This window comes from Ammospiza nelsoni, chromosome 3 (genome assembly GCF_027579445.1).
Source record: "Ammospiza nelsoni isolate bAmmNel1 chromosome 3, bAmmNel1.pri, whole genome shotgun sequence".
Classification (NCBI taxonomy): domain Eukaryota; kingdom Metazoa; phylum Chordata; class Aves; order Passeriformes; family Passerellidae; genus Ammospiza; species Ammospiza nelsoni.
The window spans coordinates 26,380,825-26,401,201 of NC_080635.1; the positions used below are offsets into that span (position 1 = coordinate 26,380,825).

At 38.5% G+C, this 20,377-nt stretch overlaps 1 protein-coding gene across 1 annotated transcript in view; it reads right to left on the reverse strand.

Annotated features, from left to right (window-relative positions):
* THADA (THADA armadillo repeat containing) overlaps nucleotides 1-20,377 on the reverse strand; it is a 151,720-nt gene that overhangs the window by 72,769 nt on the left and 58,574 nt on the right. The window contains exon 29 of the mRNA XM_059469077.1: nucleotides 13,980-14,148. Within this exon, the coding sequence (XP_059325060.1) occupies nucleotides 13,980-14,148 (169 nt within the window). The remainder of the gene's footprint in view (nucleotides 1-13,979; nucleotides 14,149-20,377) is intronic.

The following is a 20,377-nucleotide window of genomic DNA, read 5'->3' on the forward strand; positions in this document are numbered from 1 at the left end:
GCATTGTTTACAATACAGTAGCAATAATGAGTATGAAAGTTTTGCATTAGAAACTGTGAAAGAAGTGAAAAAAAATCCTCAAATTTATCACCTTTGTTTTAGTTACTGTACAAACTGTGAAAATTTCATACTTGTCACCCAAAATAACCCACTTAATTCCTAAGAAACCAGGCTAATTAAGGAAAAAGACCCAAATCAAGTTTGTCTAATTCAATTCTGTGACAGCACCTCCTGCTCACAGCACTGCAATGGAATGACATCATCCAGGGACACCTCCCAAGTGCATCATGCTTCTACAACTGCAACCCAGCAACTGCCTTGAGGATTTTTGTGGTGCATAATCATGGTGCTGTAATTCTATTCAAAAAAGTTGTCTGTGTAAAACCCCAGGGATTTCTTACATAGATAAAAAACCATTACAAACTTGATGTTCATAACTGAATGCAAAAAATATACAAGTGACTCCCAGCTTTCTAAACCCTTCTCCCTGTTGTCATATCCAACCTTTATAAATATCACTGAAATAAAACTGAATTAAAAGATAACATGTGAATGGAACATTAATTCCTCTGAAAGGAAAAGGCTGATGGAATACCATTAGCAACTCTCTACTACTCAAAGAGTTGATGAAGAAAGTATTAAAGGCTGTGGTTACAAATGTCTCACTTTCTGAGGAAATCAAATAGCCTACTGCACTCTGAGAGAAAAAAAAAAAACAAGAAGTTACTGCTGTAATAATTTGAGAGCTGGACATGATCAGTTTAGGAACATTTGCAACTTGACTTAAGAAATATTTAGGATTAAATCATTTATTTGGACCATGTGATCACAGAACTTCAAAAACTCAACTTTACAGGAAATTAACTTCAACTGTTCACAAATTACCACATTACGTAAGACTAAAAACAGCTTTAAATGTCATTAGAACTCTTAACTCTTGTGTCAAATTGAATTAAGTGACAATGCTATATATTCAATGTATCTGTCTGAAAGACTAAATTAAACAATTTTTTTTCTTCTCTACAATAGGGCTTTTCAGAAAAATGAAAAATTATGAAAATTAAACAACTCTAAGAGCTACATTACTTTGTAGTTATATTTCCTTCTTTAATACTGTGTCTCTATCATTTTTACTAACACTTCCTATTTTTTTAGAGAAAACAATATTCTCCTTTTATTGCTAAAGGCAGTGTGATGTTGCAAAGATAGCACTTTTTTCTCACCAGTGATCACTGAGTACCAAGAGAACATATTGTGCATATTTCAAATCTAGTTAAACATAAAAAGCTCATTTTGGCTTTCACTTCCAACAACTGAAGATGCTTGATACCCTGAGGTGATTACACCAAGTCTCTTCCTTTTGAAATGCTTCAGGTTTTCCATGGGCTGCAGTTTTACGCTGCAAGACAGCACAGACACACAGAGCATATGTTTTTTATTAGATGTTACATCAGGAAATAACAAAGCCTAACAAAAATCTGGCAATAGGGTGTGTATGTGAAGTCTTTGAGTGTTACTATGTCCATCTCTACATCTTCCAGAGCCTTTTTATGGAAGTGGGTAGTATTCACTAGATGGGGAAACAGGAGAATCACCAGAGCACACACATATTTTTATGCTGATATGACTAACTTTTCTATTAACATAATAACCTAAAAAGTATTAAGCATGTAGCATGTTTCACATAAGATACTGACAACCTGATTTAATTTTTCTTCTTTGTCTTGAGTTGGTTTGGGTTCATAAGTGACTTCATTCCATAGAATGAAGGCTCTACCTTATTCTTATGGCACAAAATAATTCAATAGGTACAAAAATCAAGCATGCACTCGAGCATGGCTCCAGCTGTATTTTCTGTGGGGGAAAAAAAAAGTGAACATTGTGGTCTTTACATTTCCTGTTGTATTTGCCAGCAGTGTCTCTTTCACCAATGAAACAAGAGGAACAGAACCTTGGAAGAATAAATGAAAGATCTTCTGCACTTTACAAATGTGAGCCGAGCATTTGTAATTTGTGAGATGTGAGTTTGCTATAGAAGTGTTTCATAGGGACCGAGAGAAGTTGGCTTTTCCTACCTTACTTTTCTCTTTTAAGACTATAAATTTAATATTATAAAGCTAAAAAAATGCATGCATTTGGACTGGTGAAAGGAAGAAAAGGCGCTAAGAGAATTCAACTATACTCAAGTAAAACTCAGTATGAACTATAAATGCTTGATATCTTCCATTTATGTCAGATGTTTTAGTGTTGAATTCATAAGCAATTTCTCCAAGTGAAAAGGAAGGTTTAATCTTGATGCATTTGCACCAAAAAAGGATGAATCAGATTTTCAAGATGTAAACGTTTCCCAGTGTATACCTCTGCCACAAAGAGCTTTCTGCAGCTTTGAAAATACCTCTGTATTTGAGGGGAAAAAATTAATAACTATTGCTTATTTTTCACAATAAAAACAGGCCAGAATGAACAACTACAATCTGCAGAGGTAACCTGCCAAACAGAGATTGAGACATTCATTGCAGATGTGAAGATGCACTGAATCTGAAGTTTACACTTCTGAATGAAATCAATATACAGATACATTTGGCCAGCATTTCTGACAGCATTAATTAATGGCAATTACTCCGGTGCAATAAGCAACAAAATACCACAACAGCAGCTATTCTGTAAGAGGATGAGGTCCAAAACAGAGATAAAAAGGAGCAAACATCTGAAACAAGAGCTGGTGGGAGTGAGTTGATAGTGAGGGTGCCAGAGGAAACAGAGTAAACAGAGGCACAAGCAGCTAGGGAGGGCAGAATAGAAGCACCTGCTGCTTATCATTCCCTCAGAAGCCTTATTAATTCTTTGGTTGTTTAAAGCTGTGGGGGAGGTTTCCACACTCCCAAATATCAAGGAGACTCTGATGATCCAAAGACAACTGGCACCTTTTATGAAGCAGAGAAAAGAAGGAATCTTGACAGGTGATAAATTTAGAAGCATCCCTCACCCTCTCAGCATCTCCCCTTGCTCTCTTCTGCAGTTAGACCACACCTAGACAGCTTCCAGCACCTAAGAAAGGCTCTGCAGGGTATACCAAGTCCAAGGGAAGCCATATTTTTTCATCACCCAACTTACAATCCACATTATTGTCACTTCTGGCCTTGCACAGGACCATCCCCAAGAGTCACACCATGTGCTTGAGAGCATTGTCCAAATGCTCCCTGAACTCTGTCAGGCTGCTGCTGTGCCCATTCTCAGGGGAGTCTGTTCCAGTGCCCAGCCACACTCTCTGCTGTTTTCCTGATATCCAACAGAAACCTCTCCCAGCTCAGCCTCATCCTGTTTCCTTGATTACTGGGCACACAAGTGAAGAGGCCAATACCTGCTCCTCCTCTTCCCCTCACAAGGAAATTGTAATTGCAATGAGGTCTCCTCTCAGACTCCTCTTCCCCAGGCTGAATAGACCAAGTGACCTCAGCCACTCTCACATGGCTTCCCCTCAAGGCCCTTCAACCTCAGGGACCTGCTCTGGACACTCCCTAACAGTTTCATATCCTTCTTACATTGTGTCACCCAGAACTGCCCCAGCGCTGGCAGTGAGGCCACTCCAGATCGGAGCATAGGGGACAATCCCCTCCCTTGCCCAGCTGTGATGCTGTGCCTGATGCTCCCCAGGACAGGGATGGCCCTCCTGGCTGCCAGGGCATTGCTGGCTCAGATTCCACTTGCCATTGACCAAGTGGAATATGAGTCAAGGTCCCAGGGTCCCTTTCCATGGAGCTGTTCTCCAACTTTTCATTTCCCAGTCTATACACACAACCAGGGCTGCCCTGTCCCAAGGGCAGAATTGGGCACTTGTCACTGTTAAACTTCACAGAGTTGGTGGTTGCCCATCTCTCTAATTTGCTGAGGTCTCTCGGCAGGGCCTCTCTGTCCTCAAGGGAGTTGACAGCTCCTCCCACTTTACTGTCACTGACTTTTAGTTGAGGGTTTTAGCAGAAAGGCCCCAGAACTGGAATCATGAAGAACTAGACAGTGGAAAACAAACTGTGCTTCAGTAGAGCTTTGCTCCTCACACTGCCCCTGACCTAAAAGCAAAACATGCAGACAGACCTTACAAGGAAGGCACCACTTCTACTCCTCCAAATAAATTCTCCACTACTAGGTACAACCGTAACACAGCTTCTCCTTGTTAATCACACACCCACATAAACTTTCTGTCCCATGTACTCTCTTTATGTCTGTGAAATGTCTGTACAACTCTTCCTACGCCTGCATATCCATTTATTGTTCTTTTCTGGCCTATGCATAAACACCAGTGGAGGAACAAAACCAGAGGAACACATTTACAGAGTATGTTCAAGTTCAGATTCAGCCATTTAGAGCCTCAGTAAAAAAAAAACCAACACACTAAGTAGTCAAACAGCCATGTGAAAAATATTCCTAGCAAATTTTAGCACAACAATATCTACTTCAAAAATGCTGATATTTTAAAATACCTAAATACATAAAGGCAAGAAAAAACAGTATTAAGAAACACTACTGAAAGAAATGTCTGTGACATACAAACATTTTAAAAAACCAAAGCAATTAACATGCATTAAATTGGTTAAGACAGAGAAAGCACACTATGTGATTTGATGCATTAACACCCTTGATATATATTTTCACACACTGGAAAAGTGTCTTCTTGTTTTGGTTTATTTTGTCTCACTTCCTTAGATTTCCAGGTTTTTCCTCCTTTCTTCCTTTCAATTTTTTTGTTCCACTATTCAAGATTCTTGCATCCTGGTCCTCAACACTGTTAAGTCTTTACTGAGTAGTTACCCACTTACAAACACTCATCCATCTTCATTTCAGTTCTCTCACCCAGCATTCTTTTGAAAGCCTGTTTTCCCAGCTTTCTCTTCTTTTCATGGAGAATATTCTTCTCTTTTGTAAACAGGCTGAGAGAGCTTCCAAAAAACACAGAAGGCACCTTCCCCTATTTCTCACTATAACCTGAACTTCTGTAAACACAGAATAGTAAAAAGGCCTCACTGTATGTAAGAATTTTTCATACATCCTCAAGCAGTCAGAACTTATCATGGATGGGTATTTTTAAAAGTATATCCATAAAGTGTATTCAGAATTGTCTTTCATCTGGCTCTGAAAATTTTAAAGACATGGTTCCTAGATCAAAAGGAAGGGGAAAAATCCTGTGTGGGTTGGATGGAAAATATGTTTTGGGAGATGAAAAATGAACTCCATGGAGTACTAAATTAATCCACTGCACCACCTAGGAGAATATTATATCTTCAGTAAGCTTTACAAGTTTCAGCTTTTCCCTTCCCAACTGTAAAAACATCCTCTGCCAGCGACAGAGTGATAGGATTGCTTTCCTGACTAATCATGAGGGATACTTATAGATTCATAATGCAAAACAGGTGCAAGAAATATGCACAGAATGGAACACTTAAAAATTCAGACTTCACAACAGTTCAATTCTTGCTCTGGGAGGTCTAAATCAAATTACTCAGCCAGTGCCTAGAATAGTTCAACTCTCTTCAGGAAGACTTCAGTAATGAAAAGCAAAACACTGTGCTGAAAGTTGTTTTTCACATGTCCATCATTTAAAGACAAAATAACATATTCACTGTGAAAACTGTACCTATAAAGAGGATTTCTCTTTATTAACACCTAATTAAAGTTGTTTTATGTAACCACACTCACAGATAGTGTTTTCAGTCCCTGCACTACTATCCACAAACACAACTAGAGGTGCCAGGTTGTATGGATGGCTGTAACTGAGCACCAGGCAGAGTACATCAAACGGCCACACACACAGGCACCCAAAACTTCTGCTAGCAAGGCTGCAGGAGCTTTTATTCATAAAGGAGTGGAACTAGGTGCACTACAACAGCAGGGCGAAAACATTTGCAAAGCAACTGCTTACCATAATCAGAGTAACAAGTGTCAAAATCTAGGATATGGGAGAGAGGGAAGCAGTGCATCCATCAAGGCATCTCTCTCCCTGCACAGAGGGGACAATTGACAGGCTCTCCCTGGCACTACCCAGAGTAATCATTATTACAGTTACCTCTCAATCAAAACAGTAGTTGTTTTCACTGACTGATAAATGTTGCTTATTCTGTACTAAACCATGTCTTTTTTTGTTTTCACTAGAAAGAGGTGACCCCACAAGGTTTAAAACAACAGCATCTTTGCATATCCTTAGCTGCTGTAGGAGGGAACTCAATTTTGCAGAAACTGAAGAGACCTAATAGAGTTTTAAGAGCTGTGTACATCTATGTCCTTCTGAAAAGTGGTGACATGTCTTAGGAAGTCAGAGACAATATTTGGGAGCATTACTAATTACAGTTAAAGCAACTTCAAAGCAGTGTACAACCAGCAGGGCTGCCCAGTCAATCAGTCGGATTACGTGTCTTTTTCTCAGTTTTTTTTAATTAAAAAAACAGCTGAAAGAAAACTTCTGGCAAGATCTCATCAATGACTCTCTTTCAGAGATTGCCTCCTCCCATTCCTGGAACTCAGCTGTATTTCTGTTGCATTCATAGATACAAATCTCATTCTCAAATGCTCACTGCCTTCTTCTATCAGTGTACCCTTACATAACAGTCAATACAAATTTACAACATAAAGAAATGAGACAACTGTTCTGTTATTGCCAGCTCCATATAAATGATGGTTCCAACCTGACATCGGTATTTCTTTTTTGTTTGTACTAATCTTAAAAGTAAGGCTTATCTTGAAATTGAGGTTAGAAGAGAAACAGCTGAAAGGAAGTTTCCCTGGAAAACATTTAATTTTAGCAGGTTTATTTCTTTGATCAGTAGACAATGCAAGGTTTGTTTACTAGATTGAGTTTTTATAAGCCAACATTGAACTGCTACACTTCAAACTTTACTGCCAAGACAAACAAAATGTAATTCACCATAGACAATGTTTCTAGGCTACTGAATAAAGCCAAGAAAACAATACACTGCTTCCACAATCATTCCCTCAGAATCTGGAGATCCTCTGTCTTCAAAACAAAAGAGGAAAAAAATATGGTCACTGCCAACACTGCTGCTAACTCACATTAAGGATTTTTAGGTGAAACTCATAAATAGTGCACCTCTCTCTTTTGCCCAGCAACAAGGATCAGAATCCTTCAAAACATATTTGACTTGTCTCCTCATATTCTCACACCCTAGTCACCAGAGTCCATGGGGTTTTATTACCTATTCAGTCCAATAAAGGGCAGGTCCAGTGACTGCTTGTGAGTTCTCCTTCATGCCTCATTCTTCCCTGCTTTATTTTCATATTATTTAAACTGCATTTAGTCCTCTGAGTAAGTATTCAAGTATTAAACTCATAAAACACAAGAGTGATCACAATCTGAAATACCTAAAGCTTGACCTTCCTTTGGAGCCATTTCAGCTAAAATCCTCCTCCTCAAAGGAAGGAAAGAGGCATCTGCATTCATTAAGCAGACTACTTGCATCAACAACAACCTGTCTTAATACAACTCTGCCAGATAATTAAACTGCCTAACATACTGATGTTTTCATCATGAATTGCTGCTTTTCATCACTACAACCATGTACTGAATTTTTATCTTCCAAAAAGTCATATCCATCCATCTCTGGCTCAAAAGTGCTGGAAGCTAAGATAGCACATGCAGATGTTTCTCCAGCTGCTTTATCTGTCTTACTCCTTTTCCTAGGCTTGTGCTATCAGTCCTTGCTGGAGGGAGCACCCTGACTCAAATCTTTACATGACCCAGTATGGCTGTTACAAGGTTGTGTTCTTGTCCTGATTTTCTTGCTGCTCTAATGAAGGCTCCAACCATCCTTTAAATCAATTAAATAATCTTAAATCCCTTCTTCCCGCTCTCCATTAAGATTTAAAGAATCACCATACCCCAAAGAGTTGATACACATAATTCAAAGTTCTACCATTGCACAAATCTTGATGTATTCAATAAACTCCAGAAATATTAAAAAAAAAGAAATAGTACATGACTTTCATAGTATTCAAGGCCAGGCTAGATGGGTCTCTGAACAACCTGGTGCAGGAGAAGGTGTCCCTGCCCAGGGCTGAGGGTTGGAACCTGTTTTTTAAAGTCTCTTCCAACCCAAACAATTCCATGATTCTATGATAGAAGTCCTGTACAGAAAAACCTACTATGCAATCATGAAACTGTTTCAATCATATTATTATTTTTTAATACAAGGACTCTAGATTCTTCCATTTTAAGAATTTTCAGAGAGATGGAACTAGTTTTATAAGATGCTGCTATTCCCTGAAAAGTTACTGGTAACTTCTTGACCCAATAAAGTCAGTAGGAAGTTTAATTTTTACAATGAATGTTAAATAATGTAAAGAGTTATGAAGCCAAATATCTCCTATAAGTCTAATTTCTGTCACATGCAACTGAGTCAATGTGACTCATTCTGTTCTTCAGATTTGAGATGCAAGTGTTGCTTGTTCCAAAAACTAAACAAAAAAGGTTCAAAATCTCAAAACAGCATTCCTTGCATGAGACATTGCATTCATATGTCTAACAGAACTGTTTGAATTAATGATCACAAAAAACAAACAAACAAGGAAAAATCAATCTCACACACACACAAACACACACTTTGAATCAGCTGGCTGCTCTAGCACCACAGAATTTTGTGGAGAAAAATTAACTTTGGAGAAAGTTTGAATACTAAGCATAACAATTTGTGAAGAGCAAACGACTGCTGATTGCTAAAACTCAAAGCAATATTAAGTAAGTGATTTTCCATTTTTACCTTCATGAAGTTTAACCCTGCACCAAAGCATAACAAATTCTCCATTTCATCTGCCAGTTCTATTTTGTATGTCTTTAAGAACAGATCCCCACAGAGAAGGAATACAGTTTTTCTCTTGCAATGCAAAACATTGGCATATGCTCAGGGAACAAATCTCAGGACAAATCAGTAGGAGTGACAAAGTAACAGGAGTTAAGTGGGAAGATGGCAGCAAAGAGAAGAGAAGCTACCAGCCAGGCCTCAGATGAGAAGATGGGGGACAGACAGAAATGTTCCTGGGGACCACAGCAGAGCAAGCAGAATTTCTGTGACTTTTGAGTTATAGCAGAGACCAAAACCAATCACAACAGGAAGGATCCACCTGCAAGAACATGCTAGACCAGCAGAGGATTTTTTTTTTTTTAATTTTACTCTATGTAGTTTTTTGATTGCTTGTACACAGCACCACCAAAAATGTAAATACTCATCATGACCAAGGCAGATTCCAGAAAAAAAATGTTCTTCAATGGTATGTGCTGGAAAAAGCTGGGAACTTTTGATAAAAGCTTTATTTTGGATTGTGCAATCTATCTCCTGGTGAAGGCAGCAAATGGAAGCACACAGACAAAGTCATGTAGTCCCCTCCATATATAAGCAGCAAGTGATGAGGGAGAAGTCACTGAATCCTCCTTCCTCCTAATCCACGCTTTAAAAATGCAAAGAGATTGCAAAAAGCTCTTCAAATAGAATGGCCAAATAAGAGAAGCAAACTTGTTTGTCCTAGTGTGTATCCCAAGCTCAAGCTAGACACTGTCAGCATGTAGAAAGTAAGGCAGCACCTTCAACATTTCAGAACAAGGCACAGACAAGTTAATGAAAACACAATGTCTCTTTTAATAACTTTCATTGACCTAATCCCCTGTGTTCTGAAAATATGTAACTGTAAGCTTGCCAAAGTGAATGTGAAGATCAAACTGATAAAACAAGACAATGAGTCAATTGATGTGCAGATTCATTCATTTGAAAAACAAATAAACCTTAACAGTAATTATGTCTGCTCATGATTAATGGCAGCTGCCCAATGGATTCTTCTTGATATGACCAGCATTTAAGGGTATATACATTCTCACTGGAGTACAGATTTTTCCAGTATACAAATGTGAAAAAGATTTCTGGAAACTAATGAGTGCAGAACTGTGATTGAAAGCACCAGTCATACCATTGCTATTCCACTGTACTAAAAACAACTGGATTCTCCATCTATGAACATCATACAGGCTTTGAAATCCAGCATCAATCATGTTAACTGATTCTCTCAAGATAAAAACAAAAGCTGAAGTCTAACATCTGCTCTCCCTGGCAAACCAATCTGAAAGTTTATGCATTTGGGAGGGTTTTTTAATCATCAACCAGATGAATTAATGGTGCTGCCTTGTTTTCTGGACAAATCTTTATAGAGTCCCTGTAACTTTTTTTCACTTTGAAGCACTCAGAGGAAGGGTTTAAAGAATTAGAGTAATTAAAAGGTCCATGTCCAGATGCAGTCTGTGATCCTGCTGGGATGACTGAGGCAAGATACAATTGCTGACATGTCTGGGGTAAGGCAATGGAGGGACACAGGTCCTTTAGGAAGGACAGGTAGGGGACATGAGAAAATGGGGGAGACCTCTCTGTGGCAGAACAACTGGAATGGCAGAGCTTTGCCTGGGGGTGGGTGATGAGCCAGCTGGGAGCTCACAGATAAGAACTGAACTGGGGGTGACACTGCAGGGGGTGTCTGCTATGAGCTGCCAAACAAAGCAGGACACAGCCTAGTGTCACCAGGCCCTGCTCCTCATGGGGGGCTTCAACCACCCTGGCAGCTGCTGGGTGACCAACACAGCACCATGCAAGCAACCCAGAGGCCTCCAAGAGAGCACTGGTGACAAAAGTCATCACCTTGATTAAAGCAGCAGAGGAAACAAGGAGAGGAGCTCTGCTGGAACTCAATCACCCCCAAGGAATGACTGAGTGAGGAGTGAAGGTAAAAGGCAGCCTTGCCTGGCTCATTCTACATTTCTCCTTTTTTTCTGGAAAGACTGAATATATACTGCAGAAATTCCAATCCAAGAGGCAGAAGGTCAAAAGACATTTGATACTCTGATAAGGAAACCTCACAAACTTCCTAAATATTTGTAAGTTCCTTGGCAACTGCTAAAAGTCAAAGATACACAAGCCTTTAGGCTTCCCTAGTCAAATTTTGATACTCTTTCAGAAGTCCCTACATAAAGCTCTGGATGAGATCTTCCTTTCAGCTAATCACGTAAAAAGCTGAGATCTTAAAACAAAACAAGCCAGAAAGATTTCCTTATTCAAGAAAGCTAGTACAAAATGTTTGCATTTTCTTGTGAATTACAAACTTTATTTCCTTCCCCCAAGCCATGCCAATTTGGTTTATGGAGCAAAGCAGAAACTGTACTCATAAAGGAAACATTAAGCATAGAAAACATTTTTTGGTTGCCTTATTTAAGTCAGTGCATTTGCTTATGATGCAGAACTGCTTCTTGCAGAATATCATCAGCTCCCCAAGTGTTAGAAAACAGCAGCACCCCCTCATAATTCTTGAAAAGAATTATTCTGTAAAACCTGTAAAGCATAACATTATTTTATCCTCATGGACATTCATATTCCTCTGCAAATCGAGCCACAGTTAAAACACTATGGTGAAAAGGACATGTTTTCACATAATGCAGAGGTCTCAAGTTGAACACAACACATTACACCCACTGTCAAAAAAGCACGTCTTGGCAACCTCAGCATTTTGAAAACCAAGCCATGTCTGGACAAGCACTACATGCTGAACTGTTTTTGAATTATATTTCTATAAATTACATAACTCTGAAACATAACTGAAATATACCTTCATAATTTACTACATCTAGCACTGCCACCTAATTCTGAATAATTCCAGCCTTCCTTTTCAGAACTGGACAGTACATGAATACTGAAATTAAAAAAAAAAAAAAAAAAAAAATCGAGCAATGAACCTAGTAGCTTTTCATGTCACTGAACAAATCAAATTACTGAATTCCATTTTCATAAGATATTGGCCTTGTATTGCTGGAAAAACGTATATTTTAGTGAGTTTTGTACAGACTTGCTCTTTTTAGTAGAGATTTTTGTCTTGCTTTTATATCAAGGAGGATGATAAATCCTCCACTGTGTCATGGAAAAGCAGCGCAAATAGTTTCAAACACTGCCAGATCACCATCTCTTCAAGTAAGCCTTCTGAGAAATAGTGCTTTAACCAATAGTCCCCATAACATATTTCTACATTTCAATAGGCCTTACCAGCAGATTTGCAAGTCCCAATTAACACTGATAAAAAGGAAACTGAAACCAGGCATCTAGCAACCCCTAAAAAGTCACAATACTTCCTTCTCTGTACTGCCTACCAAAAGTGAGAGCTAACTACAGCTTAAACGACCTGGCATTGGTAATTTGGAGCTACAACAAACACCACTGCCTTGCCTCCATTTTTTGCACATCTTTACCACCCTAAAATATTTCTTCTGAATGTTTTCTTATTTTAAATTAGCAACAGAGAGTTGTCATACATGTCAGGCATACACTAAATTAAATTAAACATTAATTAAAGATTTTGAGTACCCTTGATTCATAAGCAATAACAGCAAAGCCCATGACAAATGTGAGAAACCAAACCACTGAACTGTTATGGTAAGACTGACATTTTTTGGAAGAATATAATTCTCTGACAGCATGGTCTCTCCTTGTGCAGTACAAATTGAAGAAGTAGCTCCTAGCAACTGCTCAAAACTGATGAAAAATCAGGTTAAAACTCTGGGACTATCTCCCACCTCATAGGTGTGGAAAGCTCCCTACAGCTATGCATAAGATCTCATTAGCAACACTGAATTAAAAAACTAGATCATTGGGCTTTTTCATATCTACCCTCCATTATTATTATTTTTTACTATCTTTCTTCTCCAGGTAACTGAAAAGAAGGCAATTAACTCTATGCGCTAGTGCCAGTCCATACCCTCATGAGTAGCTATAATCATTCTGGATTGAGGAAGCATTTCATTCCCACTGTTGGAAGAACCCTCTCTTCCTACCCCTTCAGGAGCTGTGACACAGCAGGGCTGCCAGCCAATGTGAGGATGGCAATCCCCCCTTCCCATACAGAAACAGCATGTATCCCCTGAAGGTATCATGTGCACCAACTGCTTTCCTGAGCAGGAGCCCATCCCATACCCTGCAAAACCCTCTACTGTGACCAAACGTCATTCAAATCCAGATTCAACTGCCTGAAACTCTTTATAGGTAAAGGTGACATGAACAGCTCTAGAGGGACTTCACCCATTTCCTAGATTTCCTGAAAGTCTTGATTTTAAGGGGAAATAATATGCCTGAAAAGATATAATTAGAACCCAAATCAAAACAACCATACACACCCCAGCACAGAGCTGACAGTGGGAACACGTCCCTAGAAAGCTTGCCAACTAAGACAGACCAATAGAGCCGATCGTGTACAATATGGCTTTGTTGGAGGGCTGCTTGTGAAAAACAGGCAATAAAAATCAGTAACTTATTACCATGATAGCTTGAAAATGAAACACAGTGAACTGACTGCCATAAACCAGGGGAATGATATATGGAGAATGAAGAAATTTCTGATAAGTGAGCTGTTCTCCAGAATGTTTCCAGAATACAACAGTATAAAGCTTACCACAACTTGTACAGCACACTGACAGAAAGCTGCTGGTATAGCAGGAAAAGCAAATGGAGTGATAAATAATTATGTGGGTCAGTAGCAAGTCTGAATATATATACAATGCTATTGGTGCACGGAGTTCAGCTTTGCCTCAGATGTGCTCAATCATTTTGGGCAAGTCACACAGATCTCTCTGTAAATACGTTCAGATAGGGATATTTGCTTTTCAAGCACTTTAAGCTCTGGAGATGAAACATTATATGAAATGTAAATGTTACTACTTACAGCTTACTGCCTTCAAATGACAGCTGAAATGTGCATTCCACATTTATCATCTGGCAGAATAAACTCAAAAGCAGTCTTCATCTATGTTTTGACAACGTGTGAATGTTAAGCACAACTCATGGTATGTTATCTGGCTGTCAAGTATGACCAAAACCTTTTTTTAAAACCCCAACAGTAAAAAAAAAAAAAGATGAAAAACACTCCCAAAACAAAAACAAATGAATGCAAAACAAGCTTACTTGCAGCAGGGTTCCATGAACAGCGTTCTGCCTCATGCCAGGAGCAGCAGAGTCCGGGAGCCCCCGCAGCAGGGCCAGCGCCGTGTGAGGAACCTCAGTGGCCACAAGGAAGGGAACCAGGGCCCGGCCCGACATCTCCCGGCAGCGGAACACGGGGCTGTGCCCACACCTGCAGAAACCACACATACCCCATGGGCACGGGCCATCCAGTAAGCCACCAGGCTGCCCACAACAGGACAAAGGACAGGGCAAAGAAACCAAAACATATTTCTCACAAATTCAATATACAGTCTTGCCATAGTGAAAGGTAAGTCACACCAGAGCTACACCAGAGGATTTGTTGTCATTCACAAGTTCTGGTGTTTACATAAAAGAAAACAAAAAGGAAATAATGCAATTATTTCCTTTTCTTTCTGGATGTTTATGTTACTAATCACATTCAAGTGTATTATGAGTTTGGCTTAAACTGTTAGCTCCATGTAGTTAATCAGACATTTCCATGAGAACACAACATGGTGTCTACTGAACTTTGGGCCAAATGTCCCACTGATTTTCAGAATACATTTAAAGGCAGAAATAGAAGTCTCATTATTAGACATTAAATAAAATTTTAAAATAATTTCCCATTATTTATAATTAGTATTAAAAAACCCCCACTTTTTATTTAAAATTAACTGCTAAGATGCAAGACTCTATATAAAGCAAATGCCAAAAAGAATCCTTTATCTTTAGTGCTATTAAGGTTTTGGTGACTAGCTGTAGATTTATGAAAATACATGGAGAATGAGTAACAGTAACACATTAACCAGTCATATTCTACTTTATTACTACGTATACTGAATTTACATGAGTAGGAGTCCTTAATTAGCTAAGTAGGTTAGACTAAGTCTTCCAAAGCCAGCATGTGTCAATTTTGGTATTGCAGGTATAATTGAGCCACACAGAGGAAACTACCTATAGGGTTTAGACATGAAAGGCCAAATGTCATAGGTGATGGAAAATGCAGTAAGGCTGAAGTTCTGCTCTGCTACCTCCTAGATGATTGTGATGACTTGAGCGATGGCCTTCCCTACTCCAGTACTCTCATCCCTTCCCTCAATTGCTTCCTATGTCTTTTCAGCTTACACAATCCCAGGTAGATGAGATTATCCCCTGCCAAAATGATTTTGTTTTTTGCTGAAAAAAACAAATCCAAAAAACTCTGCAGTGTCACACCCACATATTTAAAAATTAAAAGAAATTAAAAGATAGTCTAAATTTTCAAGTATCTGTATCAAATTTAAATCAATACTCAAAGTAGTAGTTTACTTTAGTTCACGTGAAAGAAATACAGAGAACAAGTTCCATCTTGAACAAGCAACCAAATTGATAGGGTTTTGAAGACTAAGAAACTAAACAGTCTTAACTGAAATAGATACATTATGCCATGGCATGCCTGAAAGCCACAGATCTCCTTCAGAGGATCTAGACAGAGGAACTACCCCCCAGAACCACAGGTTTTTAAAGCAATTTTCAGCCTTGAAAATATGGTTGGATGTTCTATCATGATTTTTACAAAGACCATCTTTACATTTCCTTTTCACAGACTTGCTATCCTTCACAAGAGGATGCTAAAGGAGAACAGTACCAATTAGAAGCTCTGCCACAGGGATAAGCTTCAATCCTATATTGACAAGGTGCAAGAAGAAATTCAGTTTGGCTGTTCCTGAAAGAACTTCCTTTTTCTTAATAACAAACATTTTAATTCTACTCCACAGTAAACTGAAACCTAAGCAGAGATTATTTGCAACCATTCTTTCAGCACTGCTGAAACACATTTTCTTAATTTTGTTTATGACCTTTTACAGATCCCAAGGAATCTGTCATGTTTCCACAGGAGGAGTGGAAAATGGGTAAAATTCCAGGCTTTCCTCTAACTTGTGCAAGGGTACTTTCTAACACTACATGCTTCAAGAGGAGTTTTTTTCCTCAAACACAATGCAATGAATTACTACATATTTTTAATAAACTAATTCATTCATTCATTCATTTTCTTTCTGGATGTTTATGTTACTTACTAATCACATTCAAATGTATTATGAATTTGACTTAAACTGTTAGCTCCATGCAGTTAATCAGATGTTTGTTGTCTTTAACTTTTTTGTCTTGTAAAAACATCAAAGACTTACAATACATGCACCTACATATATGGAGATATAGTATTTTATATGCCAAATTTTGTTCCACTCTATTATTTTATCAAATTTATAATGAAAATAGAAATGACTGCTGTATATTTAGAAAGAAGAAAATAGTTTCATGTTACAGGCAAAATTTTCTCAGCTGTCTGAAGTCCTTCTGCAGAGAAGCCACACAGGTGCCCAGTCATAGTCATGGAAAGCTCCCCCAGGATGCCATGGACCCGGCTCTGCAACTTTCTGTGCCTGAGGGAAATGCAATGCCACAGTCCTACGTGCCCAAAGGGCAAGCCAGCCCCCAGCCTGGCCCTGTCCTACACAGCTGCTGCACACTCATGCACATTTCTCACACTCCAGGGCGCAGGGACTCACTCCTTAGTGGGAGCCCTGAGAACAGCAGGCCCATAAAGTCTGTACTAAGGAACAAAAGCATCACAAAAGTTTAGGAACAAGAAAGCATCTGCTTTATAGGAACGTAAATGGGAACACATGGAAGGTATTTCACATCAACAAATAGCTTCCCAAATCTGACAGGGGTTAAAATTCCTACTGTTTCTTCTCATTTATTGAAAATATTTGTTTAAACATCTAACACTCAAAGAAAATCAATTGTTTTCAATCCCCATCCCCCAGCAAGAAATAGCACTGATAATATTTCAAAACTACTCCTCATTTCACATGCATAAGCCAGATGTCATGCCAAGTCACCACCAGTGACCTATCCCTGAACTTCTGCATACCCTGAAGGCACTTAGGTGTACATCTCTCATGTTTTGAAGGCACTTGGCTTCATTCCTGAATCATGCAAGAAGTTTGCCAGGAGAATGTCAAAACCTGCACTAGTTTTTCCATCCTCTAGCAGCACCCTAAAACAGAGAGTTTTGATATTTACTGGATCCCACTTACATTTAACCTCTCACCTGTAAATAAAACTAAACAGGATCAATTCTCAAAAAGGGATAGAAAGACTGAATGCAAATAAAACAATTAAGCAACACGAAAATAACGTTCCAACCAAATCCAGCAATTTTTTGCTCATTGTTATTTCAAGCTCTAAACCATATACTTTAACACTGAGTCTATTACCTGTATTGTTAAAAAATTTTATCTTGAATTTAGCAACCATTATGGGAAGCAATCTCACAAACTGCATCAAGAAATATTATTGCACAATTCTGGTAATCACAGTAACTTAGTTTCTATCTGCAGCAAAACCCAGCAGCTTCAGAAAGAAACATTTTAAGGCTATGAAACCATTCAGGTTACTCCTCCTGCAGCAGTTTAGCACACTGCCATCCCTGAGATGAGTCTCATTTATGTGACAGCAGTTGTCTTGTGGGGGTACTGGCAGAAAAGGGACCTCCAAACACTTCACCATACAGGCTCTGCGCTTCACCTGGCAACAGCACAATGCAATTCTGCTGCAGGCTCTTCCTCCATGCAGGAAACACCAGCAATGGAGCCTTGCACCCATTTGGACGGCATGGATGTGTGTGCAAAGCTGCATTTAAAACTGCTCCATCTCCTTGGATTTGAAAGGTGCTTGGGGGTAGTGGAGGGGAAGTGCTTCAACTCTGTGACACTACTTTTACATGCAGGTCTGATATAAGTCAACTTCAAAATCTAGGAATTATCTAAAATGTTGTCATATGTAAAAACATACATTATGTCAGCCAAATTTTATTACACTTCAAGGCAGCAACAAGAACGGAACTTGCAAAATCCTCATGTGATACACTTCTATTCAATCCTGAGAGCTATTAACAACTGTAGTATTTCACCTTGAACTCAGTTTATCACTTGAACTGTTTATCTAGGTGCATGTGCATGAGGAACTGGATGTAAACATGTTTACTTGAAACAGTCCATGATCAAGAACAAAAAGTCAATAAATCTGAGAAGGTTTCGCTCCGTGTAACCGTAGATTCAATTCAATGCATTTCCAGTGCTCCGTTCCAGCTCCAACACTCAGATCCTGAACCACCCTCCCAACTGATGTGATTCATGACCAGCTCTCATAAGGCACAAAGATTCCCTACTCCTCTGCACACATCAAAGTATCTAATTTATTACTCTGGCTGCAAACAACAGAACACTAGCTGTAAATAATAATATCTTAAGCTTCTTCTGGAAAAAAAAAAAAAAAACAAAGAAAAAAAAACTGCAGGTGTTCCCTATGTCCTTATTTTCCATCCTTTTTCATTTCTCCCCAGTAACAGACTTCATATTACCCAAATTAACAATGCAAATAAGGATTACCTTTTAGATAAAGGTCACAGGAACAAATGAGTAGAATTAATTTGAAAAAATACACTTGTTGCTGAGAATACGTTCATTATACTAAATTCCTACAGTTGTGAGAAGGACTAACAGGGAGAAGAATGTCTATTTCCAGGTTTTACTGGCTGTTGTCACCCCATCTGTGCTTTACTAACAAAGTCATTGCTAATTAATGAAAACAGCCAGTGTTCTGCAGAAGGGGCCTCTGAGCTTCTAAGTCAAAGCAAGTATCCTACCAATCACAAAGAGCTTGGAAGAAGAGTCCAGCACGAGGCAGGAGAGGCTTTGCAATTCAAACTAATCACCTCTGCCTGCAAGTTAAAGCCTTTTAACAGGCACCAGGGCTTTTCAAAGATAAAAGTGATTGAAATATATAAATAAACAAAAATCACATACATGGTACTCTTTGAATCCTCACAGCTAGCTGTGCCACAAGGTCCTAACAAATGCATACTAAGAAAAAATGGTGGTAAATCTTCTGTCTGATTCTGTATGGACAAGGTAGATAGTACGAGAAGGAGATTTTGCCTTTCCTCCATGACACAGCTATACAGTCCCAGTTATGTCATCAGTTCTAAAGCAAGAATTAAAACCAAGAAATTAGAGCAGGGGAAAACATGGATTCTGGTCAAAGCTCAGAGAGAAAAGTATTTAGCAACAGATTCAGCTCCTATTACAAGAAGTTGGTTATTAAGATTCAAGAGCATTGTATGCATTCCTCATGATTATACACCAGTTCATTTTTTCCCCTTCAAATTACCTCCTAAAGGAATACCTTTAGTAACTTCAAATGCAGTGTGACAGGCTTCCAAGCTAAGTGAGGTCCAAAAATAGAATTAAAAGCAACACTCATGCTTCCACACAATTAAACAACTTGGACTTCTTCATGTAGATCAATCAGCAGGATACTACCTATTTCTTACTGGGAGAGTAAGGTTTCTGCAATACCAATGATAATTTACTACACATGTTACCCACAGCTTCTTTGGTTCATTTATTGATTTTCTTAGGTTTATGGGGTTTTTTTAAGGAAATGCAACCATTTTCCATTTTGTTTTTTCATGTTTCTTAGCAATTAAAGTCTCCATAGCATTTAATTTTAAAAACTTACTTCTCTGTGGAAACCTGTATTGTAATTGGCCTGTTTTGTTCTTTAATCCAAGATTAAGATTAAAAAAAAAAAAAAACAAAAAAAAAACAGAAAAACCTGAGACTTGATATAACTTCTCATTATTTACCTGAAGAGTAGGAAAATATTACAGAACTACCAGCAGTTTGCTGGAGGTTTTAGATCTACAATCGACACATACATATAGCTCAGAAAGTGTTTGAACAAAAACCATGGACAGAAACAAGCCAAATTTAATTTCACATTATTTATGCAGTACTAATCCTCTAAATTCTTATCTATTTCCTTTAAAGTGAAGTTAATGGTTGCCCAAACTTCTAGTCTCTTTATACACTGTGTTAAGTATTTTATTCTTCCAACTTGGGCAATTAAGATAAAACCCTATGTTTTTGTAAGGGCAGTATTTTCCACAAGCATTTAATGAAGCAGAGTAGCCATAAATACTGCAGAAGGTATGTAGGCAAAGTACACAGGCTTTTATTTGTGAAAGCTGTCCACAAGCTCTGCCAGGAGCTGTTTCTCCATATGTTTCCAAGGCCTTTCTAAGGAAAAATTATAGACATTTCTCTCTTCTTGTCACCAAGGTCCAGGTTAACGTAAACAAGTGGCCAACTGATACCAAGCTGAATCAACATCAGAAACTTGAATTGTTGTGGTTTAGCAAGCCAAAACACCTAGGATCCCTCACATCTGAGTCTATGAAAACTATTACTAATGCTGTGTATAAACTTCAGAGAAGCAGAAATATGTTCTTGTCAAATGGAGATTTCCTATGGAACATGCTGACGCAATTTAAATGGAATCTGTTCTTG